This window comes from Thermobia domestica, chromosome 6 (assembly GCF_964235325.1).
Source record: "Thermobia domestica chromosome 6, izTheDome1.hap1.1, whole genome shotgun sequence".
NCBI lineage: Eukaryota > Metazoa > Arthropoda > Insecta > Zygentoma > Lepismatidae > Thermobia > Thermobia domestica.
The window spans coordinates 140,198,018-140,221,770 of record NC_137459.1 but is presented as its reverse complement, the minus strand read 5'-3'; the positions used below and the strand labels follow the sequence as shown (position 1 = coordinate 140,221,770).

Sequence of the window (23,753 nt, the reverse complement as noted above, 5' to 3'; positions counted from 1 at the left end):
TTTTTCCATCTAAAATGTATCGTAGCTTTATATCTCTCTTCGGAAGCAAATTCTATTATCAGCTACTTCGTGACCAGAAATGGAGAAGAGATCAGTCTTAACCGAAGTGGAGTTTTTGTAATCCTAGAGAGCAAGTAGAGAGGAAAACTAAAGAGATTTTTTTTTAAAGTAACGTTAATCGATCATCATTAATGACAACGAGCAGTAACTATTTAACCTGAAATTTCTTCCTTGGATTAGTTGTTATAGCACGTGACTTTGGTGAACAAAGTTCGGGGTTCGATTCTCAATGAGAGAGCATTGATCGCATTAATATATTGGTTCAGATTCCCCTTTCAAACTGAAAAGAATCGTTCAATATGACTTCACTGCAGACAAAAGGACGTATATATATAAATCGGAATTTGGTTGCTTTGTTGAAGTTTAGAGACCCTTGTCAGAACCAAGGCTATATGAGACATTGACTTACAATTTAAGATGGAAACTGAAACGCAATGTGTACAAATTTCAAGATTTTTGCACCGGGAATAGAATTTCTGACCCCACGCACCAAGGTCACGCGTCCTAGCCACTAGACCAGTGATCGCCAAACTTATGAAGTTTCTGAGCTACCGTACCACTTTTAAATCCTACTGTGAGCTACCAGCCAAAAGAGCTACCAACTTATTTTTTTTATATATAAATCTTGCACATGCTTATTGTCTATAAACTTGCATTTCTATAAATATGAAACCAAAATACCCAAGTTAGCAAATGTCTAATATACACAGAAAAAAAAAACATAACGTGCGCATCCCCACGCGTGTACAATCAACTGTGAGATGAAGTTGACAATGACAGTTATGTGGGAGAAAGAAGCAGTTGTTGTCGTCAGTGCCTCCTGTCGTTAGCGCCAGCTCAGCGGAGGAATCAAGGTTAGCCAAACGGTGTGTTAACGTGATATACCGAAAATGTCCTCGAGAACTACTAGTAGCTCGCGATCGCTGGTTTGGCGATCACTACACTAGACGAACAGGGAGTGTTCATTATATATATATATATTTTAGAAAATAAAAATTCTAACAATTTTGCTCAGCGATTTACTATGTGTGAACAACAGAAACAATAATCTCCAAGTAGTGTACTTTTATGTGAATTTAATGATGCGAAACAAATATAACAATAACACCCCAAATTAAGCCTCAAACTTTCATTGGCAAACTTTATTGCAAAACGCATAGACTTAAGTCAAAGATTTGTCCAGATTTATATCTGGTTGTTTGTACCTAAGAATAAGTTTTATTTTAAAAATAGCTTGCAAATTAGATGAAAATATTTATTGCAATATTACAGATTCTAAATATAATTTTCTTAATTTGAGATTTTATATATTTATTTTTTTTCATTTATTTCCAGATTTCTAATTGGCCAATACGTCACTGTCCACGGTGACGTAATTAGCCACGTCAACATATCTGCCGTTCAAGTAGAGGATGGTGGAGAGTACGAATGTAAAGCAACCAACAGGGTAGGATCTACGAAGCATTCTGCAAGACTTAATATTTACGGTAAGTGTAAACCTGTTTTCACGTATCGTCAACAATGACAGTAATATACAGGTAGAGACAGTAGCAAGAAAAAATGTAAACGAGGAAATACAAAATATTGGGTCGATGCATAAGTGCGTGCGGTTTTCTTTTAGGTTGGCAACAATGTGGTGTGAAGCGACTGTTTATCGTAATTCCATTATTTCACCGTAGTTCGGAGTTTGTGTGTTTTGAAACACAAGTTTTCTTGATTGTGAACGTATTGTTGTATATATTTCAGACAAACTAATATAGAATGTCAAGTTGAGAAAAGTGATCACATTTTACTCTTTCCGTCACATTTTACTCTTCGAGTTTAACCAAGGATCCAGTGCAGCAGAAGCTGCAAGAACAATTTTTGCAATGTACGGAAATGAAGCAATTACTGAAAGAACAGCACAGAAAAGCTTCTCTTGATCAACGACTAACATATTTTTTTTCTCAGTCAAAACTAAAACAGCTCTACAGGCGAGGTATTGAACTGCTACCTGAACGTTGGCAGAAGGTCATAGAAGTGTAGGTGAATACATCACTGAGTGGTTGTGAGTTAATATTAGTGATAGTAAAATGTATACAATATATTGTTACACTCGTAGAATATGTTAGTAAAATGTATACAATATATTGTTACACTCGTAGAATATGTTAACGTTATGTATATGTAGTATTTGTATTTGAACTAACAGAACATCAGAGTAAGATATAAACTATAAGAACCACACGAACTTATGCATCAACCCAATAGATTAATTTCCGGGAAATACTTGTTAGCATTCGATGCCTAACAACGTTGCAACTCGTATTGTAGAAGTTTAATGTATATATATATATATATATATATATATATATATATATATATATATACTAGCAGCGTTCACCCCGCTTCGCTGCGGTCACCCCGGAACGCAATAAACCTTGTTAATTAGATAATTTTTACTTTTTCGCTTTCAAGTGATATGATAAAAACCATAGTAGATTCCAGTAAATGTTAACATTATATCGCCTGTCATTTATGTTAACCCTCCGAGTCACATGGTCATGCGGGTTGCATATAAATACGTTTATTTTTACCTATGATGAACTAATAACAAAGGATTTGTACGTATGGACACTTGAATGGTCAATTATCTCAAGACACTGGTAATTAAAAATTAAAGTGATATGATAAAAACCATCTAGGGTCCAAATCCTAATAACCCCCCAAAAATGAAAGAAATTGGTTCAGCCGTATTAGCGTGATGAGTTCACAAAGGATTTGTGCGTTCTCTTTTATATATATAGATATATATATATATATTAGGGATGGCCAATTCCGGAATTTTTACTTTCCGGAATCCGGAAAGTAAAATCGGAAAATTCCGGAATTCGGCAAAATTCCGCATTTCGGAAAAATTCCGGAATTCAAAAAAAATCCGAAATTCGGAAAAATTCCGGAATTCAGAAAAATTCCGGATTTCGGAAAAATTTCGGAATTCAGAAAAATCCGGAATTCGAAAAAATTCCGGAATTCAGAAAAATTCCGGAATTCAGAAAAATTCCGGAATTCAGAAAAATTCCGGAATTCGGAAAAAATCCGGATTTCGCAAAAAATCCGGAATTCAAAAAAATCCGATATTCGGAAAAATTCCGGAATTCAGAAAAATTCCGGATTTCGGAAAAATTCCGGAATTCAGAAAAAATCCGGAATTCGGAAAACTTCCGGAATTCAGAAAAATTCCGGAATTCGGAAAAAATCCGAATTTGGGAAAAAATCCGGAATTAGGAAAAATTCCGGATTTCGGAAAAAAATCCGGAATTAGGAAAAAATCCTGAATTCAGAAAAAATCCGGAATTCGGAAAAATTATTTTTTCTTTTTGTAATCCTGAGAATTTTGTTCAAATGCAAACGAACAAATTTCATTTTTGTAATCCTAAGAATGTATGATGCAAGTTAAGCTGAAACTTACATCCTAAAGTATACACTACTCAATCTTCCCATGGTTAATGAGATGTAATCCAAAAGTACGATGTACTCCTAATATTTAATTTTTGTTTTACTGTGATATTGTCCAGAGGTAATACATATATCACACTGAGATAAACAACTTGACATAATGGAGATGTTATCATACGTAGTTTTCCAGAAAATCGTGAGAAACGAATTTTTGTGAAGTTAAAATATGCGTCGCTTGTTGCCAGTGTGATGCAATTGATAACTTTTATGCTGGAATAGTCTTATTATTATTATTATTATTATTATTATTATTATTATTATTATTATTATTATTATTATTATTATTATTATTATTATTATTATTATTAATCGTTTATGTACTGTAAAAGAAAAATATGAACCGTTAAGTAGTAGATTTTATCTGTTGTTTTTTGATATCTTCTAACAGTAATAACAAACTGCTTGTAAATACGCAATGATTATCAAGGACAATGGCATATTAATGTAAGGACTACTCTGCAGACTAGCAATAAACAATAAACAATAACAGATAAACATTAGTTGCAAAAAAAAAAAAGTAACTCACTTGCGCATGTCAGAATGTTCGCGAGAATATAGGGACGCGTTGAGACTCTAGCAAAGAGCGTTGCGTTTTTATTACTCAAAGCGCCGTACGATGGAGGCATTAACGCTCATGTTAATGGCACTAATGAGCACTTACTTACTCTAACGGTTAACCTCATTTTTGAGATGATTCTTAGAAGTGGGCGTGTTGGCATGCAGTTAGAAGACTTATATCCATTATTTAAAAAGCACACGTTATCTGTGGAGTACTAACGATTTGCGTCACTATCGAACACTAACATAGCACTAGCGACGTTTAAAGTCGAAATTGGAGTCTGACATAAGTGGCTTGTCAACTTCACGGACATTATATTTTCCTTGAATGCGAGAATTTTGCGTCCGGGAAATTTGCGCCCTACCACAAAAATAGGAAAAAATGCGCTCGCAATATATTTGCACTGGGATGTTTGCGCCCTACCCCAAAAAGAGGGGAAAATGCGCCGGCTATATATTTGCACTGGGATGTTAGCGCCCTACAACTTAACTTATTTTTGTATTGTGCAAAGCAACTTCCACTCACATTTGAACTAGGCTTGCCTCTCATCGTCTCAGTGAGTTACTCCATCCGTTATAATATTCCGAACAAATGAAAAAAATACAATTTTAGTTCACTAAAGAGCAATCCATACAAATACAATTTTTCATTATACTACAAAATTTACAATAAAAGTATAAATGACTGATATATAATTATTTATTAATATAATCAAAGAGTATAATTTAATCTACAAAAGGCTGTTTGGCTCTACCCAGATATCTCTGTTCACAATCCTTGCGAGTTGTTTGCCTTTTCAGGACACAAAATATAGAAAAGAAAATGTAAAGTGAATGTAAAATCAGTTCAGTAATATTATCAAGAAAACTATGTACAGTGTGTTTACTTGCTGGAATTACACTTCAAACACACAATTGCGTTCAGTCGTTCTTTAAGAAAAAATGTTCCGGGGGGCACACTTAGTATTCCGGAGGGGGGGGGTCACTGCTGGTACTATTCTATTTATTATTATATTGTAGACGTATTATTTTGGTCTCCTCCGAGGGGGCACTCTGAGAGCTCTGGGGAGGCCAGTGTTCCCCCAAAATCATCTCTGGAAGAAGCAGTGATTGCGTTGATCCGTTGTGTTCTTTTGGCTTATATTGAAGTTTATTCTCCCCTTATATAGCCACAATGAAAATAAATCACAAATGACATGGTTGTGGGGGGAGGATTGTTTATGCTGTAATGTCAGCCCCTCCGAGCAAATGCGTAAGCTCCAATAGGTTCTTTCATTTCGCAGGGCTCAAACTTTCCGGCGGAGGTAAATCGCAGGCGCAATTTTCCCTGTTTTCGAGGTAGGGCGCAAATTTCCCAGACGCAAAATTCTCGACACCGTTCGAATGACCTCGGAAGACTATATCTTTTTCAATACTTTTTTTTATATTTTTTTACTCGAGATTTCTTCATAGCTTCTTATTAAAATACTTACTAATATTTTCTCATTTTATTGTCCTAACCAATCAATATGGGTATGTTGTCAGTAAAATATTTAGATTGATCGAGCCTCTGGTGTGTAACCACAGTATTCCATATCATCCCTCCATTAGAAATCTTGGCTAAACGAACCAATATATGTTGCCAATAAAATAGTTTAGAATGATTGAGCCCCTAGAAATAACCACAGTATTTCGAGACAGACCCCCCCTTCCTATTACCACATTTTAGCTACGTGCCAAACTCAACTAATTCTCTACATTCTTTACCAAGCACACATTTTCTAAAGCGGAAAATGCTCTCTAAATACCTCAGCTCATTATTTTCAGCAGATGCACAAATTGGGTAACATTCTATCTACATGCATGTTATATAGTCTATGTCGATTACTGGAAACCGCTTCTCGCTATCTATTACCATATTTACTATATAATGATTAACGTTAAAACCGGAAATAGTTGATTTGTACCGCTTCCGGTTTGAATATTATATTCTTCAGGGAACTCGATTCTTAACTATTGACTCTGTACATCGTGGCCAAAATTGATGGTAATCCATCAGATAATTCTTGAGACTGTTTGTTTCACTGACGGACAGAATGAATATATGGCTATAGAGTTTTGATAAACTAAATTCGTTAACGAGTGATGATGGAACAAATATAAGAAAGGGAACCAAGAGTAGGCCTACCACCGGAAAAATTTTCGAACACAAAATTAGCCATCAAAAAACCACATGTCCTGGGTTAGAATATCATAGATGAAAACTCTACCACTGAGTCATCAATCACCCGCTTATTAGTTTTATTAATTATTATATTAATATAAACTAATGAATGCCTGCTTATGTTAATTATTGAACAATTACATTGTATACTTCGTAAAGTCAAAAATTGTAAATTTGTATTTACTGTACATACAGTGAGCGCAGAAAGTGTTCGTACACCTATGCTATTGAAACAAGAATGCCTGCGAAAAAGAAACAGAAAATTTAAGAAGTGTAAGAACACACACAATATGAATAATGAAAACTAAGCTTTATGAATATATCAATAAAGAACCACAAAGACAAGTTTAATGGTCAGAAAGTAAATAAATTCCGTAGAAAGTGTATAGAGTAGACGCAAAAAGAGATCGTACACCTGACGTACGAATACGAAACAAAGATACTACAACTGGGGTTCACTAGTATTCACCTGAGTATACACCTCTGTATAGCTTGACGAATAACAGAATGAGTTTAGTTGTGAATAGGAGTGAAAAAACTGCACGGTGGGCTGTCAAAATGGGAAGCAACCGAACAGAAACAAATGAGGAGACAAGAAAAGTAATTATTAAATGGCATAAGAAAGGTACGTATTTGAGAAAGATAGCAAACCTTGTAGACAGGCCTCGTTCAACAGTACAAACAATAATTGCGATGTATAATGTTTCTATCACTGTGAAGAAAGAAAAAAAAAACTGGAAGACCAAGAGTGTTAAGTGAACAAGATAAACGTTACATTATTAGGGAAAGAAAAAAGGTTCCGAAAAGTAGTGCTGTGCAATTGGCAACGGATCTGGAAACACGCGGTGTTAAAGTATCAGCCAGTACAGTGCGGAATATTTGCAGGGTATCATGGTCGGATAGCCAGGAAAATGTTAATGGTGAACAAGGCAAATCATATAAAGAGACTAAAGTTTGAAAAAGAGTATAAAGATAAGGGATCAGGCTTCTTTCTGGAATAGGGTCATATTTTCGGACGAAAGTAAATTTAATCTTATCGAATCCAATGGGAGGCGTATGGTATGGCGCAAGGTGAATGCAGAGATGAATCCTCAAAATCTCGTCCCTAAAGTAAGGCACGGAGGAGGGTCCGTGCTCGTCTGGGGTTGTATGAGTGCCTCAGGAGTGGGTCGTCTCCACTTTATCGATGGAGTGATGATCCACAAAGTGTATATTAGCATAATAAAGGAACATCTCCATAATAGTGCGCAGAAAACAATTACAGCGGAAAATACTCGATTGTGGCTACTCTATAATACCTTGAAACAGCTTCGCACACCTCCCCAATCCCCAGACATGAACCCCATAGAACGTCTATGGTCTGTTCTGGAGACAAGAATCAGAAGGCACAGCTTCTCTACTAAAGAAGGCCTGAGAAAAGCTATTCAAGAAGAATGGAACATAATCAGTCCCGAAGCTACAGAACTACGAACTACTACAGGTGAAATCAATGCCACGAAGACTACAGACTATCATTAACGCACAGGGTAATCCCACAAAATATTAAATAACGTAATATACTTTATAAGCATTAATTCAAGCATAAGTGTACGGTGACTTTTTGCATTTACAAAAAAGGAATTCTCTCTTTCTTCTGAACAAAACAGTGATTGTATTTGTTTGGCCTTTCTCTTGTATATAGAAATATAATGTATGAATGTGTAGTCTTAATTCTGGTTATATATATATTTTCCACCTCCCGTTCTCATGCTAGCTCTTTCCAATATAAATTATGCACGATGTACGAACACTTTCTTCGCTCACTGTAGGTATGTTGACAATAAGCGAATGTTATTAGAATATTTGTTGAGATTTCTTTTCCTTCACTGCCTTTCGCCTGGTTAAAAAGTAGTTTGCAGTGCTTTGGAGCTGCTGCAGGTGGGAACGCGATAATGTTTGAGACATACCGGCGACTTTTTTGTGTGTGAAAATAAGACCTTCCTCATAAAGCAGTAAATAACTGCAGTAGCAATTGTCTACGTAAGTGATAAAGACATATCCAACTACACGAAACTAATACAGTATTATATATTCATTATTGTGTTTCTCTTTTACCAGCTACTAGCTAGGGATGGCCAATTCCAGAATTTTTACTTTCCGGAATCCGAAAAGTAAAATCGGAAAAATTCCGATTTTTTTCTAAATTCCGGATTTTTTCCGAATGTCGGAATTTATCTGAATTCCGGAATTTTTCCGAATTCCGGATTTTTTCTGAATTCCGGATTTTTTCTGAATTCCGGATTTTTTCCGAATTCCGGACTTTTTCTGAATTCCGTATTTTTTCTAAAATCCGGATTTTTTCCGAATTCCGGAATTTTTTCCGAATTCCGGATTTTTTCTGAATTCCGGATTTTTTTTCCGAATTCCGGATTTTTTCTGAATTCCGGAATTTTTCCGAAATCCGGATTTTTTCCGAATTCCGGATTTTTTGCAAATTCCGGGATTTTTTTGAATTCCGGAAAGTAAATTTTCCGATTCCGGATTCCGGAAAATTTTGGCCATCCCTAATATATATATATATATATATATATATATATATACAAAGGGTAGTCTTCTTTTATATATGAGAGGGATATTATTGAAAAACGTGTAAATTTAGAAAGTAACTCAATGCATGACTAAAAATACATAGAAATGCACGAGCAACCACAATGAACAGTGCTATGTGGAAATAGAATACCATACTAATCCTTAGTGCATGTTCATCGTCTCGAATAACAAAATATTTTTAACTTTCTTGAGTGGAATTCTGCTTTCACTTATTTGCTGTGCACTGTATAAGTAGTAGTAGCAGTAGGAATGGGTTAGAAGCCCCGCAGGGCTCGTTTTGTTCCACCTTTAGTGCCATGATATAAATTTAATCTCAACTGATTCTTCAATGTTCTCCTTCTTCAATTACAACAAAGTTACACGTTTGTTCTATTACTACTATAATACACAATACATATACCAGAAAGTTTGGACATTCGCAAACTGCAACCAATCACAAACGTGTTTTAGTTTCTATGGTTAAAGTGGAGGGTGAAAAAAATATGTTGTCAGAAGATGTTGTCTAAAATACAGTGACCGGAGTGGGTCGCGTGTTCAGAGTGGGTTATAGTGAGTGGTGGAACGCAGTGAATCATAGTGGGAGGTGCGTCGCTGTGGGTCATATGCTGTTGACCCACGACCCACTGGCCCACTCTAACTGTGATGGAAGACGTATAGTACCAATATTGTAGTTGATGCTACTATTGTCTCGTGAAATCAACTGCCATTACGTAGTTCAAATTTTTAGATAAAACCCCTATAGTCCGCTCATTCCGCCCATATATATATATATATATATATATATATATATATATATATATATATATATATATATATTGAGCTCTAGCAACTAACTCTAGGGTGTTTCCTTATGTCAAAATAACAGAAAAAGTTCATATACACCTGTGGAGAAAAGTGCATAGCTTCAGAGCTAGGGCTATCCGAAATCACTAAAAAGCCAAATTTCTAGAGGTGATATTTAGAATTCCAGAAACTGTGGATGGTTGTCCTTATCAGCGTAAAGGAAGTCACGCATACACAATCCAAAAATGTATATGCCATCAATTTTCAGATTGTGTACAGAGTATTCCATACAGTGTGAAATTCCCAGATATGCCATCCACCGAATTTTGAGATATGCTCTGATTTTATGATTGGTCCAAAGTAGGCAATCGATAAGCAATGATAGCAGTGAACATGAAATCCTTTGACATGATGTTGCAAGTGTTAAGGATCGTTAGCAACACGGTCTCTCGTACTCGGGAAAAAACATGCTGAGATGCTTTCGTTCACGCTTATAAGTGAAGAAAACATGAAATAAACCGTGACGAAATACATCCCATCACACATTATTCCGAACACACACACACACACAAAAAAAAAACATGGAGCTGCCGGTTCCTAACACTTCCGACTTCCCTCCGAAGCATTGGATGTCCATTGTTGTCAAGGATTACCTTCTGTCTACTTTGGACCCTCCTTGAAATGAGGGTAAATTTGAAAACTCTATTCAGAGTATATTTTCGAATTACACCCTGTAAGGAATACCCTGTATACCTATTGAAAATTTAGGAAATATATATTTCTGGATTGCATATACATGGCTTCCTTTACACCGATAAGGACCACCATCCACAGTTTCTGGAATTCGAAATAGGGCCTGTTGAAATTTGGCTCTTTCGCCATTTTGGACAGCACTTGCTCTGAAACTATGGACTTTTCGTCATAGGTCCATTTGAACTTATCGCATATTTTAATGTGAGGAATCACCTCTTAGATTTTGTCGGTATAGATCATTAACACCCTATAACGTTGTCTTTGCTGTTTTGGAACACAACATATATATATATATATATATATATATATATATATATATATATATATATATATATATATATATATATGTTGTGTTCCAAAACAGCAAAGACAACGTTTGGGTTTTGATTCCTGACGTTATTCCAATATAACGTAAAAAGTATAGACTAACCTGGGTGCACAAATGCTTCCTTTCGGAGTTATAGGCTGCTGAAAACATGAAAAACTGAACTTTAAAAGGCCCATTCCTCCAAAACTATGGGAAACGTTTCGGACACATTTACGGGGGTATCTTGGGAAAACCCACGAGCACGATGTTGTAAATCTCAAGCTTACTTGCCTTGGGAACGAACTTACTTACCTTCATTTCGGACTTTAAACATTTCATAAGTTTTCCACTGAAAAGTATCGACAATTCAAGAAGGAAATAAATAGACCAGTATAATTTAATTGAAATTCATCGTAATTTTACCAATGACAAACACTTTACTATTTTATATCGTAAAGGTCAGGTCCATCGCTATTGTAGCAGAGCGGTGCATGAGCGATTGAAAGCAGAAATTCAAACTCTGATTAGTTAGAATTTCACAACCTGGTTTTACTACAAGTTTAAACTCTTTCGGTAGAGAGAGGCCGTGGATCATCTGTCAGAGTTGATGATCTGTTTTGGTGGTTCACTGGTTGATGATGGGTGGTGGGTCGGAATATGACACGGTGGATGGTGGGTCATTGTGGGTCATTTTTCACAGTCGGTCACGGTGGGTCAGTGGGTCGTGCGTAAATTTTCAGTAGCCCACACCACCTCTCCTCGGTTGACTGGTTTGGGTTCGGTTTAAGCTTAAAACAGAATGTGGCAGTTTATTTCAGAAAACGAACCGTAATTTGGTTCATTTTTTTTTCTAACAGACATTTTGTTGCCACTTTTCAGAATATCCGTATATATTTTGGGAAAGTTCAAAAATGGTTTCGTTTTAGGTTAAGGTATTATGAGTCTGCTGTTTCACTTTTGAATGGAATTACGATTCTCCATATTTTTCTATATATATAGTGAAAATACGTTAGTGAGCAATAGAAAATACAACTGTTTTTTGGCTCGAATTCGTTTGGGTTAAAAGCTTGAAAATGTAATCTTTACGTTTAATGCCCCATAATTATGCCTGTTAGGTTGAGGAAGACTATGATTAAACCAAGTTAATTATGATGGACAAATTGGTAGAATGGGAAAGTCGGAGTGTCCCGAGAAAACCCACGAGCATGGTGTTCTCCGTCTCAAACTTACTTGCCTTGGGAACGAACCAGGTACCCATCCTCAGATAGTTTAGTAGGCGGGGTCTCAGTTTCGACTCCCTTTGGGAGAGCCTTTGAAATATTGAATTTTCTCGATGTATCTGTGTTCCTGTCCCAGTCTTTCAAGGTTACTATAAATAACTGTAAAACGAGAATAACCTATTATAATAGAGATAAGTTCCGGAGATTCTTCCAGTTAATCAGAAAAAAATGGTCTGAGCAACCAGGTTCCAGTTAATGATTCGAATTACTCTTAAAACCACTTTCTTCTTTATGTTCTAGTCTGTTTGTAAGTTTTTTTTTTTTTTAATTTGAATTGTCTGGTCTATAGTATTTTATCATGACCGAAATAAGCGTTTCATCGTTAATAAAACATTGGAATCGTAAACGTTTGCAATTTGCTACATACACGGGTGTTTTTGGACTTTTACTTGCAAGATTAGTCTTAGGGTAGTGGCTTGAGCATTCGTTTTGTAATTAAGGGGTCCGCTATGCGATTTTTGCCGAGGATATTAAGAAATATTTTAAAATTTACAATATTGAAATTTCTGACGTATAATAACATGAAAATTAGTCAATTTCTCTCGCTCTTACAAGTTAGAGATGGAATGACTCCCTTCACAGGGGAAATACTGACAACATGACGTCACAGTCTACAATCTCGATTCGTACTTTCTGAAAACGTAACGTGTTTAGCAAACAATTCATGAGTGTATAAGGTATGAATCATATATGTGTCTGAAACATTATTGTTTCATTGTGGAATTGTTTCTACGTTCTTCCACTGTTAATATAAATAATAACAAGATTTTCGTTCGCCATTTCCAACACTTCCATATATCTGTCCAACCAAAATGTGTAAATATGAACTATTCTCTTTTATATTTGTAAGTATAAATATATTTTGTTAAAAATGTCAATACAACGCATACATAATCCAAAGTCAGTTACCAAAGGAAATTGCGTTACTATGTATCGTGATATAAACAAATCCTACTTAGTTTATTTTAAGGCATCCGAAGGTTCGATTTTCATATTGCCAAAGAGCTGACACCTTTCCCCCTTCTTTTCCTTACAAAGTATCTCTTATAAGCAATTCATCCTGATAGAGGGTCGCAAAAATTCTTTTTCATTTTGTTCTTAACTTCAATATGTTTATTTGCATTTTAATAGGACGTAATATTGAAGTCTCAAATATTCACTAATAATAATGTAGAAAATATTTTACTGTAAGCTTTAAGGAAAATAACTGTAGTAAAAATAACTGAATATCATTCAACAGTAAGACATATATTAAATTATTTTTTAGGATATACAAAGGTAATTATAAAAGCTGCTACAAAAATACATACGCAGACCATAATTCAATGAGCTCTGAAATACAAAGTAACAAAATAGCATATAGCCTATAAGATTCAGTCTACAGAACAATTGTTACTTAATGAATGGACATACACTATTTCGAGAATCGAGACAAGACGAGAAATCTTTACGATACTTTTCGTCTCGTTCCGATTTTCATTTCCAAAGCGAGATGATAATTTGAGTTAGCCTTGTCCCGTCTCGAATGTAAGATGTTAATTCTCATGTTATTTTGTTTATTTTAAAAGCCAGATGAGAAATTCCTCTTCTCGTGAGCAACATTAATAAAACCGAAATCTTGTTGCCAAATGTCGCTTTTCTGCTTGTAATGTTATGACCTGAGCGATAATTGGCTCCTAGCTTTTGACCTACGAGATAATAATAATTATTATTAAGTTTATTATTATTCCTGAAGATTTGATGCTTCAAGTGAAGATAATAAAACGTGTCATCGCCACGAAACATTCTAAATTAAGTAAGAATTAGGACGTAAGAAAAAATACCTCCCTGACGGAGATTCGATCCAAGAAATGGCAGATTACTGGTCAAGCGCCTTGACCACTTTTTTAAAACTTTTTTTCATTTATTCATGATGTTCTGAAAATACACAGTTCAGGTTACAATACTACATAAGAATAATGAATTTTAAAGCTGTACATAAATATAAATCTGTAATCTATACATGAGTATTATATAGAAATACATTGTGTCAAACATTGTAGTAATAAGTTTAAACTACTAGGCGAGAAAAAAATAGGAAAGACATTGTGTAATCAAGCAAGGAAAAAAGTTTTCTACTAATAAAATATCACATGTAAAAAATTCGCAAAACATTTGTTTTCCTCCACCCGACGCCTTAGTTTCCACCGGGAACGTTGCAAGTAAACAAAATATCCAATTGCTGTGCAGTGAGGTCTAGTGTGAAGCAGATAGTAGAGAGTTGTACCAAGGAGCCATGTGACAGCTGTGTTCCGAGATGGCGGAAACCATTGATATTCAGGGAAAAGAAAAATGTTCGCCGTAAAATACTGTTTAGTTTTGCGGCAGATGAGTGCCAGCGAAGCAATAAGTTGGTTCCAAATTGGTCCAGCACTTAACATTCCAAAAGGCAATGATGTAAGGTATCTCTATGTCTGCAAATAAGACATAAGTCAGTAGTATTTCGAATAATGGCATATAAGCGTTCATTGTTGGGGAGCAGATTATGAATTGTTTGGTACCAGAAATGATCACTTCACTGGTGAGGAGAGGATGCTTCAAATTTTGCCAAATCGCGGGCCAGTTGTGGTGTGGATGTTGCATGATGATAGAAGCAGTTTCTGAATTGTCGTGCTGTTCTTAGAGTATGTTGTACAAATGCGTGTATTGCCGGCCTGTTCTGGGGGCAAGGGGGCTAATATGCCCAGGTTAAGATGATGTCACGAAGATAGGTTAGACAATGTTTTTCATGCCGTAAGATATTGGGGTTATTTCCATGAAGGCTGGCTCTCCAATACGTTAACCACTGTGCAGTGTGTGAATGTGCGTTTAAAGACTGTACACATATGCTTTTTAAAATTAGTGCCTTAGTTTTCTGTCGAATATTAATCAAATTGAGACCTCCGTGAGCATATGGAAGGGACAGAACCGGCCGTCGTACTCGGAAAAGGTATCCCTTCCATAGACACTACTCAACTAGGGAGTCTATTTTCTTAGTATACATTTCTGTTAAAGGAAAAATTTGTGCCACATACCAAAGTTTGGAGCAAAGGTAAGCGTTAGCATACCATAACCGTTGATACAAGGGAATTGCGCGTGGCTTATCTGCTTGACTTGGTATATGCATTTGGGTTATGATCAAATTCCATATATGCTGCTGTTGATTCTTGGCATCATTTGTGAATGTAATAACAAGAATTTTGAGAACGGAGACAAACTGAGCGTTCCAAGGGTTCAGTGGGGAATCCGGACATTGCCAGTTATGAAACAATAATTGCTTAGATTTATAGGTATTGAGTATTTGTCCACTGAGCAAGGAATATCGTTCAGCATGTTTCATTGCTTTCTGAGGATGAGAAAATTCAATACAAAGCAATTCAGTGTAACATCATCTGCATATGATTGTATATTAAGCTTATAAAAGTCATTAAAAAGTTGATCTTGATCCCTCGCAATTTTTTTTGTAGTAGGGTGTCAAGTCCAAGACTGAACAAGTACATCCAAAGTGCGCAGCCTTGTCGGATACTACGTTTAAGGTCTATAGCATGTGACAAATGACTATTTAAATGAATTTTGTAGGATGCATTTTTGTATAACATAGTAATGAGGCTGATGAAGGGTGGAGGAAAAACATATGCCTTAAGTACCGCAGAGATATATTGATAGGTCATACTGTCAAAAGCTTTTTTAAAGTCAAGTGAGACTAGGCATGCTGGGAGACTTTTAAACTGGTAATATGAAATAATATTCTGCAGTTTGGATAGTGCTGCTTGCGTATTATATGCACAATTAAGTGCAGCTTGATAGGGGCTGATGAGCTGACTACAGATCGGATTTAAGCAGCTAGCAATCATTTTGGTAAGTATTTTAAGTTCGGTATTCAGAAGCGTAATAGGGCGAAAGTTCTCAAGAGAAAATCGTCCGGATTTTTAGGAAGTACGATCAAGATATCATTCTGTGGAATACTAGAGGTGTATAATAATTCACTCATAATTGCAAGTAGTGTTTGACCTACAATATCCTAATATTGCTTATAGAATAGGTAAGGCCGTCCATCAGGCTCAGGGCTGGAGATATTATGTGATCTCTTCAAAACATTCATCAATTCCTCGACCGAAAAGGTATGCATGAGGGAATCCAAGGCGTCGGGAGGGATATGCGGTAAAGGAAAATCTATGAAGTCTTGTATGTTGATCAACGTATCCTGAGGTGTGTCATACATTTGCTGATAATAACGAACAAATTAATTTTGAATATCATCAAAATTGTAGAGGGTTTGCTCCCTAACGACATCAAGACAATCTATATATTTGGAGGTATTACGGTACATATTACGCATATAATGATAGAAGGTGGTGTTTTCATTTTCTAGTTGCTCACCAAGATGTGTGCGGATTTACAACTTAGAAAAAAAGTTGATGTTCCACTTGGCGTAATTTGCTTTAATGTGTTGCATGAGTAAAAGTTTCCGGCATGCTCGGTTGTGACCCTATGTCATGCAGAATTTTGTAATAATATTTCTGTGTATGGATAAGATCGGTGTTTGTTTCTGGAGCTTGCCATTGAAAAAATGAACGAATTTTATGTTTAGCTTAAGCTACCCACCACTGATTAAGGCTTTGGTAATAGCGTGGTTGTTTACACCAATACAGCCTCTAATAAAAGAACAAGTTTCTAATATCAGGGCAGCTTAAAGGTCGAGGTGGCAATTTCCAATATGAGCGACCAAGAGATCGACTCACAGTTGGTGAGAACTTGCAGGTAAAGTAGATAAATACATGATCAGAAAAAGAGGGAATGCGCATGGCCGATTTTGCAATATTTTGCCAGGATACTTCTGATATATAAATGCTATCTACACGTGATTGTACTCTGGTGGAGCGGTACGTCATTGGCATTCTGCATGACATAAAAACCAAAGGTCGCGTAGGTGAAGCTGTGAGATAAGAGTTTACATAGCCTTACATGGTATATATTGTCCTGACTTGTCTAATGGTGATTCCACCGCATTCTAGTCTCCTACCATGATAAGTTTGTCCGGTAATGCTGGTAACAACGGCATTATGTCCTCATTATAAAACTGTTCTCTGCGTAAGCGGTTTTGCGTCGCAGATGGTGAATAAATGTTAATAATCGTGAACCCCTCGAAGCGGTAACAAATTGCCCTACCGGAAGGTAAACAGCTTATATCGTCCACTTGTATACCTTTCTTGTACAAAATAGCAGTTCGTCGTTAGTGTTCACCTTGATTATTAATAGCATTATATGCAGGTAAAAAGGAAAATGAGGGGAAATCCACTTCTTGAAACAGAAGAAAATCGGTATGAATTTGTGCTACAAAATGTTGCAGTAAGCACTGATTAGATAAGTTGGATATAGCATTTAAATTGAGTGTACAAAATGGCCGCGCATAGTTATAGACATATTACTATTGGAAACAGTAATACTGCTACTGCAGAAAAATGATAAAGACAGACAAATCTCTGAGGGAAAGAAAGTACAAGGCCAATCAACATATCGATGCACAATACTTACAATGATGCTATGGAGCTGACTCTCGGCACGGACTATTTTGTCGAGTAGGTAAATTCAACAGGCAGCTGATTGGCATTTTTTCTACTTTTTCCACTGATGATATTGTTTCTACTTGGTCATTAGGTGTTATGGAGAACGTATCTAAATATTAACTAAAAGTTTCGGTGACAGTTTCACACACATCACTCGAAGGGGGGAATCAGAAAGATTCGGTTTTCGTTTCTTACCTAAAGGCAGCGGTTCAGCTTCCTCGTCCAATGTATGCGTGGCACTTAATTGCTGTTCGTGGGTTTTACTATTAACTTTATTTATTTGCTGGGAAGACGACTCACACATTTCACTTGTTTCAGAAGCGCGCACTAGCGAAGGTAGTTCTTGAGTAGGCCCAGAGATGGCAGAATGCGTCACTTCACTCGCTATCGGTGGAGATGCTGGGGGCCAATGAGAGGCATCAACGGGTTTGAATAAAGCCGGAAATGCAACATCATCATTAAGAGAACGCAAACTATTATCACATCTAGGCAGTTCATTTAGTGGGGCTCTCATTGCTGGGAGGGTCTCAGCAACTTGCACATTTCCCTATCGCCTTGTAGATGACATTGTTCCTTTAAATATTTCCATCATCCGGAGTTCTTCAGCATATTGGGATGTGGGCTGTCTTGCATTTCTCCTCTTTGGGCAAACTGACTGGACGTGTGCGGGCGAGGCACATATCCAACACGTTGTTTGTTGCCCTTGGTACATCACCGTTGTTTTCTGGTCGTCAAAAAACACTTTGGATGGAATGTTTTTTCAGTAACATGGAAATAATACGCACTCCATTATAAATAGGGTATGAGAGATATGCAGGTTATTTTTCGTGAGTAACGTTATGCACAGTTCCATATTCATTTAATGCATTCACTACCACCTCATCCGGTAATTCCATAGGCACGTCCAAAACTCGTACTCGAGTCAAAGCAGAGGTTGCGTCTATAATTCGTACTTCACTTCTCAGTCCATCACTGTGGCGGAAGTTCATTATTCCTGGGTTATTCGTCATAAATACGTCCTCGTTATGCAGTTGTATGGCCGTTGCTTCAGCTAATAAGGGTGCATTGTTCTCACTTAGCCATTTATGTATTTCAAGTGCTAATGGCCGTCTGGATCTTGTGCCCTTATCGACTTCGAATTTCACGGTATTCGTACGAATATTCTGGGACATACTGATATCAATGCAGTATATGCAACTCCAACACATAAACAAATCTATATATTACTTCTGTTTATCGATATATATATATATATATATATATATATATATATATATATATATATATATATATATATATATATATATATATATATATATATATATATATATATATATATAATTAAAGGCACTAATAGTAGATCAATAACCAGTACTACGTAGTTCAACACACTCACATCACAAAAACCGCACCAGAGACAATGCATATCCTCGCAGGAAAGTTGTATGAATGATCGCAGCGAAATCCTACCACTCACCTATCGCGCCACTTAACCTTCCACCCAGACTCAACCACTGAATCACGATTACTACTCGGTAAATGATTCATCTTTTGTGCGGTTACGTTAGGTTTCTCTGCCTCCCCTTGGAAAATTGTATGTTACTTTTCTTCATTTCAACACGTCTTTCGTATTTATTTTATCATGATATAAGTCAATTATCTTCGACATAGTTTATATTAATAACCTGAGATGTTCTTAAACCTTTGGTCTAGAAGTTCGTTTCACACCAAACTACAGATACAAGATTCAATTCACATACTCTGCATTTGTTTCAAAGCAGTAGTCATTACCTGATCAATGATTTATGTCCGCCACGATATAAGAGGAACAAAAATGCAATCGTTGTAAAAAAAAATGTTTTGTGCTCTATCGAGTTTTGAAGAAAAAAAAAAACGCTCCTCATATAAAATCAACTTCTTGGTTTGCCAAGACATCTGCTTGTTCTAGGTACACTTATATCCAACATGACTGTCGCATATCTATAACTGTCTTCTTGTAAGAATATAATTTGCTAATGATTTTGAAGGTTACTTTTAATACTTATACTATGTGTACAATCGGGAAATGTATATTTGCGGCAAATTTCATAGGAAAAGAATTTTAAATACGAAAATTGGAATGAGTAGAACAAAATGTTGCTAAATAGACAAGAAAGTTTTATTTTCGTTTTATTGTTCTTATTTTCTGCTCTTTCGACATGAAATTTGCACATACATGTCTTTGCCGATTATACACATACTAACATTATAAGAAATACCGGGCGATTTAGTTATTAAACAACAACATATTAATAGATATGCGACAATAATTTTGGACATAAGTGTACCTCAACTAATAGATATTTACAGCTCGTAAATTTCCCTCGTTCACGGGATGTCCGGTTTATCTAAGCATATCGTTGTATAGTATTCGCTGACATGTAGCTAACGTGAAGAGAAACATTATGAAACCTTCGAACTTCACCCATTTCTCTGTTTGTGCTCGTATGATTGCACACTGAAAAATAAATATTTCGCATTTTATGAAAATTAGCAACATCACGTAAATCAAGCTACAAAAAAATCTAGATTTAGATGGGGTTTCCCAATTTCTAAACATTTATCTCATTTAACAAGTTTTGGAGAAAACAGGATACGTCCAAACAGGTGTGCTGTAATTGAGCGACGAAGCAGGAAGATGTATCTACAAATTATTTAAGGTGTGTGTACCCAGCTGCAAGTAACACACTGAAACAATTATTAGGCATCCCTGCAATACCATCATCTACCGGACAAGCACAAGCTACAGATGTTTACGAAGCAGTGGAGAAATGGGGCATAAAACCCGAAATACAAGTGTTAAGCTTCGTTACAACTGCAAGCAACACCGGCAGAATAAATGATAATCGCATAAACCTCGGGAAGAAGTTTGATCGTGATTTACTGTACCTACCGTGCCGATATCATATATTCGAATTAGTTCTTCAAAAAGTGTTGACGCAGTAATGGGTTGTGCTACTACTGCCAGTACAAGTTCCGGTCCTGATGTGGTTTTGTTTGAAATATTTAGGGAATCATGATCGTCCATCGACAAAGACTGGGATAAAATATATTACGGAAGATGTCCGTGTTAGTATAGTGGAATTTATATAACAACAGATACACCAGAAACACAATAGAGATGGATATGATGCCTCTCTATGGTGTTTCTGATGTATCTTTTGTTGATCTATGAGATGGCTATGACCTTGCTAGGTGGCACCCTTCCACAGGGAGTTTCATTTCACATTCCTGGAGCTGTGAGCCATGCTCAGTAAATGGCAAACGCTATAATATGTAGATTCCAACTGATGAGAAAAGAGAAGAGTTGAATTAAGAGACTATGCATTTTCCTTATCCGAATCTACTCACAAGTTTGGTTCCCTGCACAATTGGCTAAAAGTCCCCTAAATTAATCTAATACAAGGAAATAGATTCAGAAATTAGTAATTGTGTTATGAGAAAAAGATCACTAACCATTTATGGTATTTGTCACTAGAAACTGAGGCATTCGCATTCCTTGATGATGAAGTACCGCAACACGTGATGGAAAAAAATGGTTTCCAATATAATGGGGAGTATAGAAGAATATGATGTACAAAACCAAGTAAAGCGTTACCCTATAAATAGTGCAGAAGTCAATAGTTTTAAAGAAAAATAATTCTCGGACTTCTGTTTCCGAAGATCCGAAGACATGTCCCTCCAAATGTTCTATAGATTCTAATTTTCTAAAAGCATGTCCATCTACTTGGAAACAAGATGTCAACTTTCAACGCTGGTTGGAGGTATTGAAAGATATTTTGTTGGTGAACGATGTGTTAGGGAGAGGAGTGAAGCTGATTCAAGAATACAGAAGCATTCTAACGAGGGACGAGAAAGAGAAACAATACATACTGCAGATCGTCAGCGAACACAGGAAAAAGTATCCAGGTGCTACAAAAATTTGTGTAATTAGGCAGTAGAATATGGGTAGTTATTCACAGCCTTCAGCTTTTGTTATTATTGTCATTTTAAACCTTAATTATATTAATCATGTATTTTTTTCATACTTCATGTAGGTTGGTGTGCATTGGGACGCAATGTGCTATTATATAATAACATATATTTTGGCTTTCGTGTTACTTTTATGTATTTCTTCTTAAATACTTCTGTAAACTATGAGAAAAGATAATATTGAAGGATATTAAACTGTTATTTTAAACGTAATTACTATTATATGATCAGAGATAAATGTAAAATAAAAGCAGATGCGTGTTTGTGGTAAAGAGCTACCTCAAAACAATATGTTACACGACCCCATTTCTATTTGAAATCTTCGGTCTGAATCCTAGATGCCCGACTTTAAAATATCCGCCATCGTGACGCTATTCAGTTTCAGGTGTGGATCTACCTTCGTTACCTCTATGCAAAATACGATCCCTTTCTCTTCAGTCGTTTTGAAATGACAAGGGTCTATTCCAAATTTTTGCTATATACCATATATTATGACTGCATTCAAAAGTCTAGGTCGCTTGGGGGTCGGTTAAAAATTTTTCAATTAAGCCATTTTTTTTTCATTGATTAATTTAGTCCGACATGGAACCAATTTAGGGGTTAGGACCAAGAAATTCGAAAAAAAAAATTCCATATAATTAAGGACCACCCTAATATACATATATATATATATATATATATATATATATATATATATATATATATATATATACAGTGAAACTTGCTTAAACCGGAACTTGAATAAGACGGAAATCTGTCTATAGCGGACATTTTTCAAAGTCCCGGCAGCTCTTATGGGAATTCCTTTACAAATAGTTTCTGTAAAACGGAATCTTCCGTAACGCGGAAACGGAAAGCAAAAATAGTCCCAGGGAACCTTGGAAGCTTGCATAAAACGGAATCTCTTTTTCGCAGTGGAAGGCTGCAACAGGTTACCTTTCATCTCTCTTGTGCGTGTCTTATTTAGAGGTGAAGAGATCAATATGGAATGCCACTTAATAGAACAAGTGAACCCTCCTGCATTAGTTCTTGCCTTTAAATAATGCATCACAGAATACCGCTAGAGATTTGACCTCGTTTTCCTATGACGATCTTTTGCTGTTCGGAAGCACTGAAGCAGATGATTGACAGGTTATTGTTCATGTACCATTTTTTCTATCTGCATTTGCTTTCAATCCTCCACCTGTGAACTTCACCTGGTCTTAAAATAATGCTGGAGTCCACAAGTCTTTGTGTTGGTGGCTCTCCAAAATCTGAGAATCTTCATTTTCAGCTGGTGCTTGTTCACGGTTCACTAAATTTGCCCTAAGCAAATGCATTTCGAGCATAATGACAGAAAGTTGTCATCAAAAACAGAACTAGAGGGGGAGTGGAGTGAGAGACAAGTACATTTCTACAGTGTTCTGAGTTTGTGTTCAGTATCGTGTTTTTTTTTCTTCTGTGGTTAAAACAAGCTGTTTTTATAGTGTTTTTATTTTAGCCGTAAACACAATGGCTAAAAGACACGTGACTCTCACTTTGGATGAAAAAGTACAAATCATTGAATCCAAGGAAAGGGACAAAATTTCGGTGAAAGAAATCATGTGCCGTTTTAAGTGTGGAAAAACACAAATTTATGATACACTTAAAAACAAGGACAAAATTCTGAAGTGCTGGATGGAAGGGAATGGCAACGCGAAGCGGGTAGGAAAAGTAACAGGCAACGAGAAAATAAACGAACTGGTATGGGAGTGGTTTGTAAGTGCCAGATCGAAAAACTTGTCAATTTCTAGTCCTATCTTACAAGCTCAAGCTCTTTCGACTGCCAAATCTTTGGGAAAAGTTGATTTTAAAGCATCATCGGGGTGGTTGGACAGAATATTCTGCGGGTGTATGTGTGTGTGTGTGCAGAGTATGAAAGACTGCATTTTGGAGTTCAAGAACAAATATAAAGGTAAACTATAAAACCATTTCCATCTGTCTTATTTTTGTAGCTATTTCTTTTCAGATTTGTATAAAACGGAAATCTGTCCAAAACGGAAACAAAATTTGGACCCGTCTCTTTCCGCTTTATACAAGTTTCACTGTATATATATATATATATATATATATATATATATATATATATATATATATATATATATACA

At 36.1% G+C, this 23,753-nt stretch overlaps 1 protein-coding gene across 2 annotated transcripts in view; it reads left to right on the top strand.

Annotated features, from left to right (window-relative positions):
- LOC145688242 (cell adhesion molecule Dscam2-like) overlaps window positions 1-23,753 on the top strand; it is an 802,178-nt gene that overhangs the window by 558,601 nt on the left and 219,824 nt on the right. For both annotated transcript variants that reach the window (XM_081762176.1, XM_081762175.1), the window contains exon 7: window positions 1,396-1,547. In XM_081762176.1, the coding sequence (XP_081618302.1) occupies window positions 1,396-1,547 (152 nt within the window). The remainder of the gene's footprint in view (window positions 1-1,395; window positions 1,548-23,753) is intronic.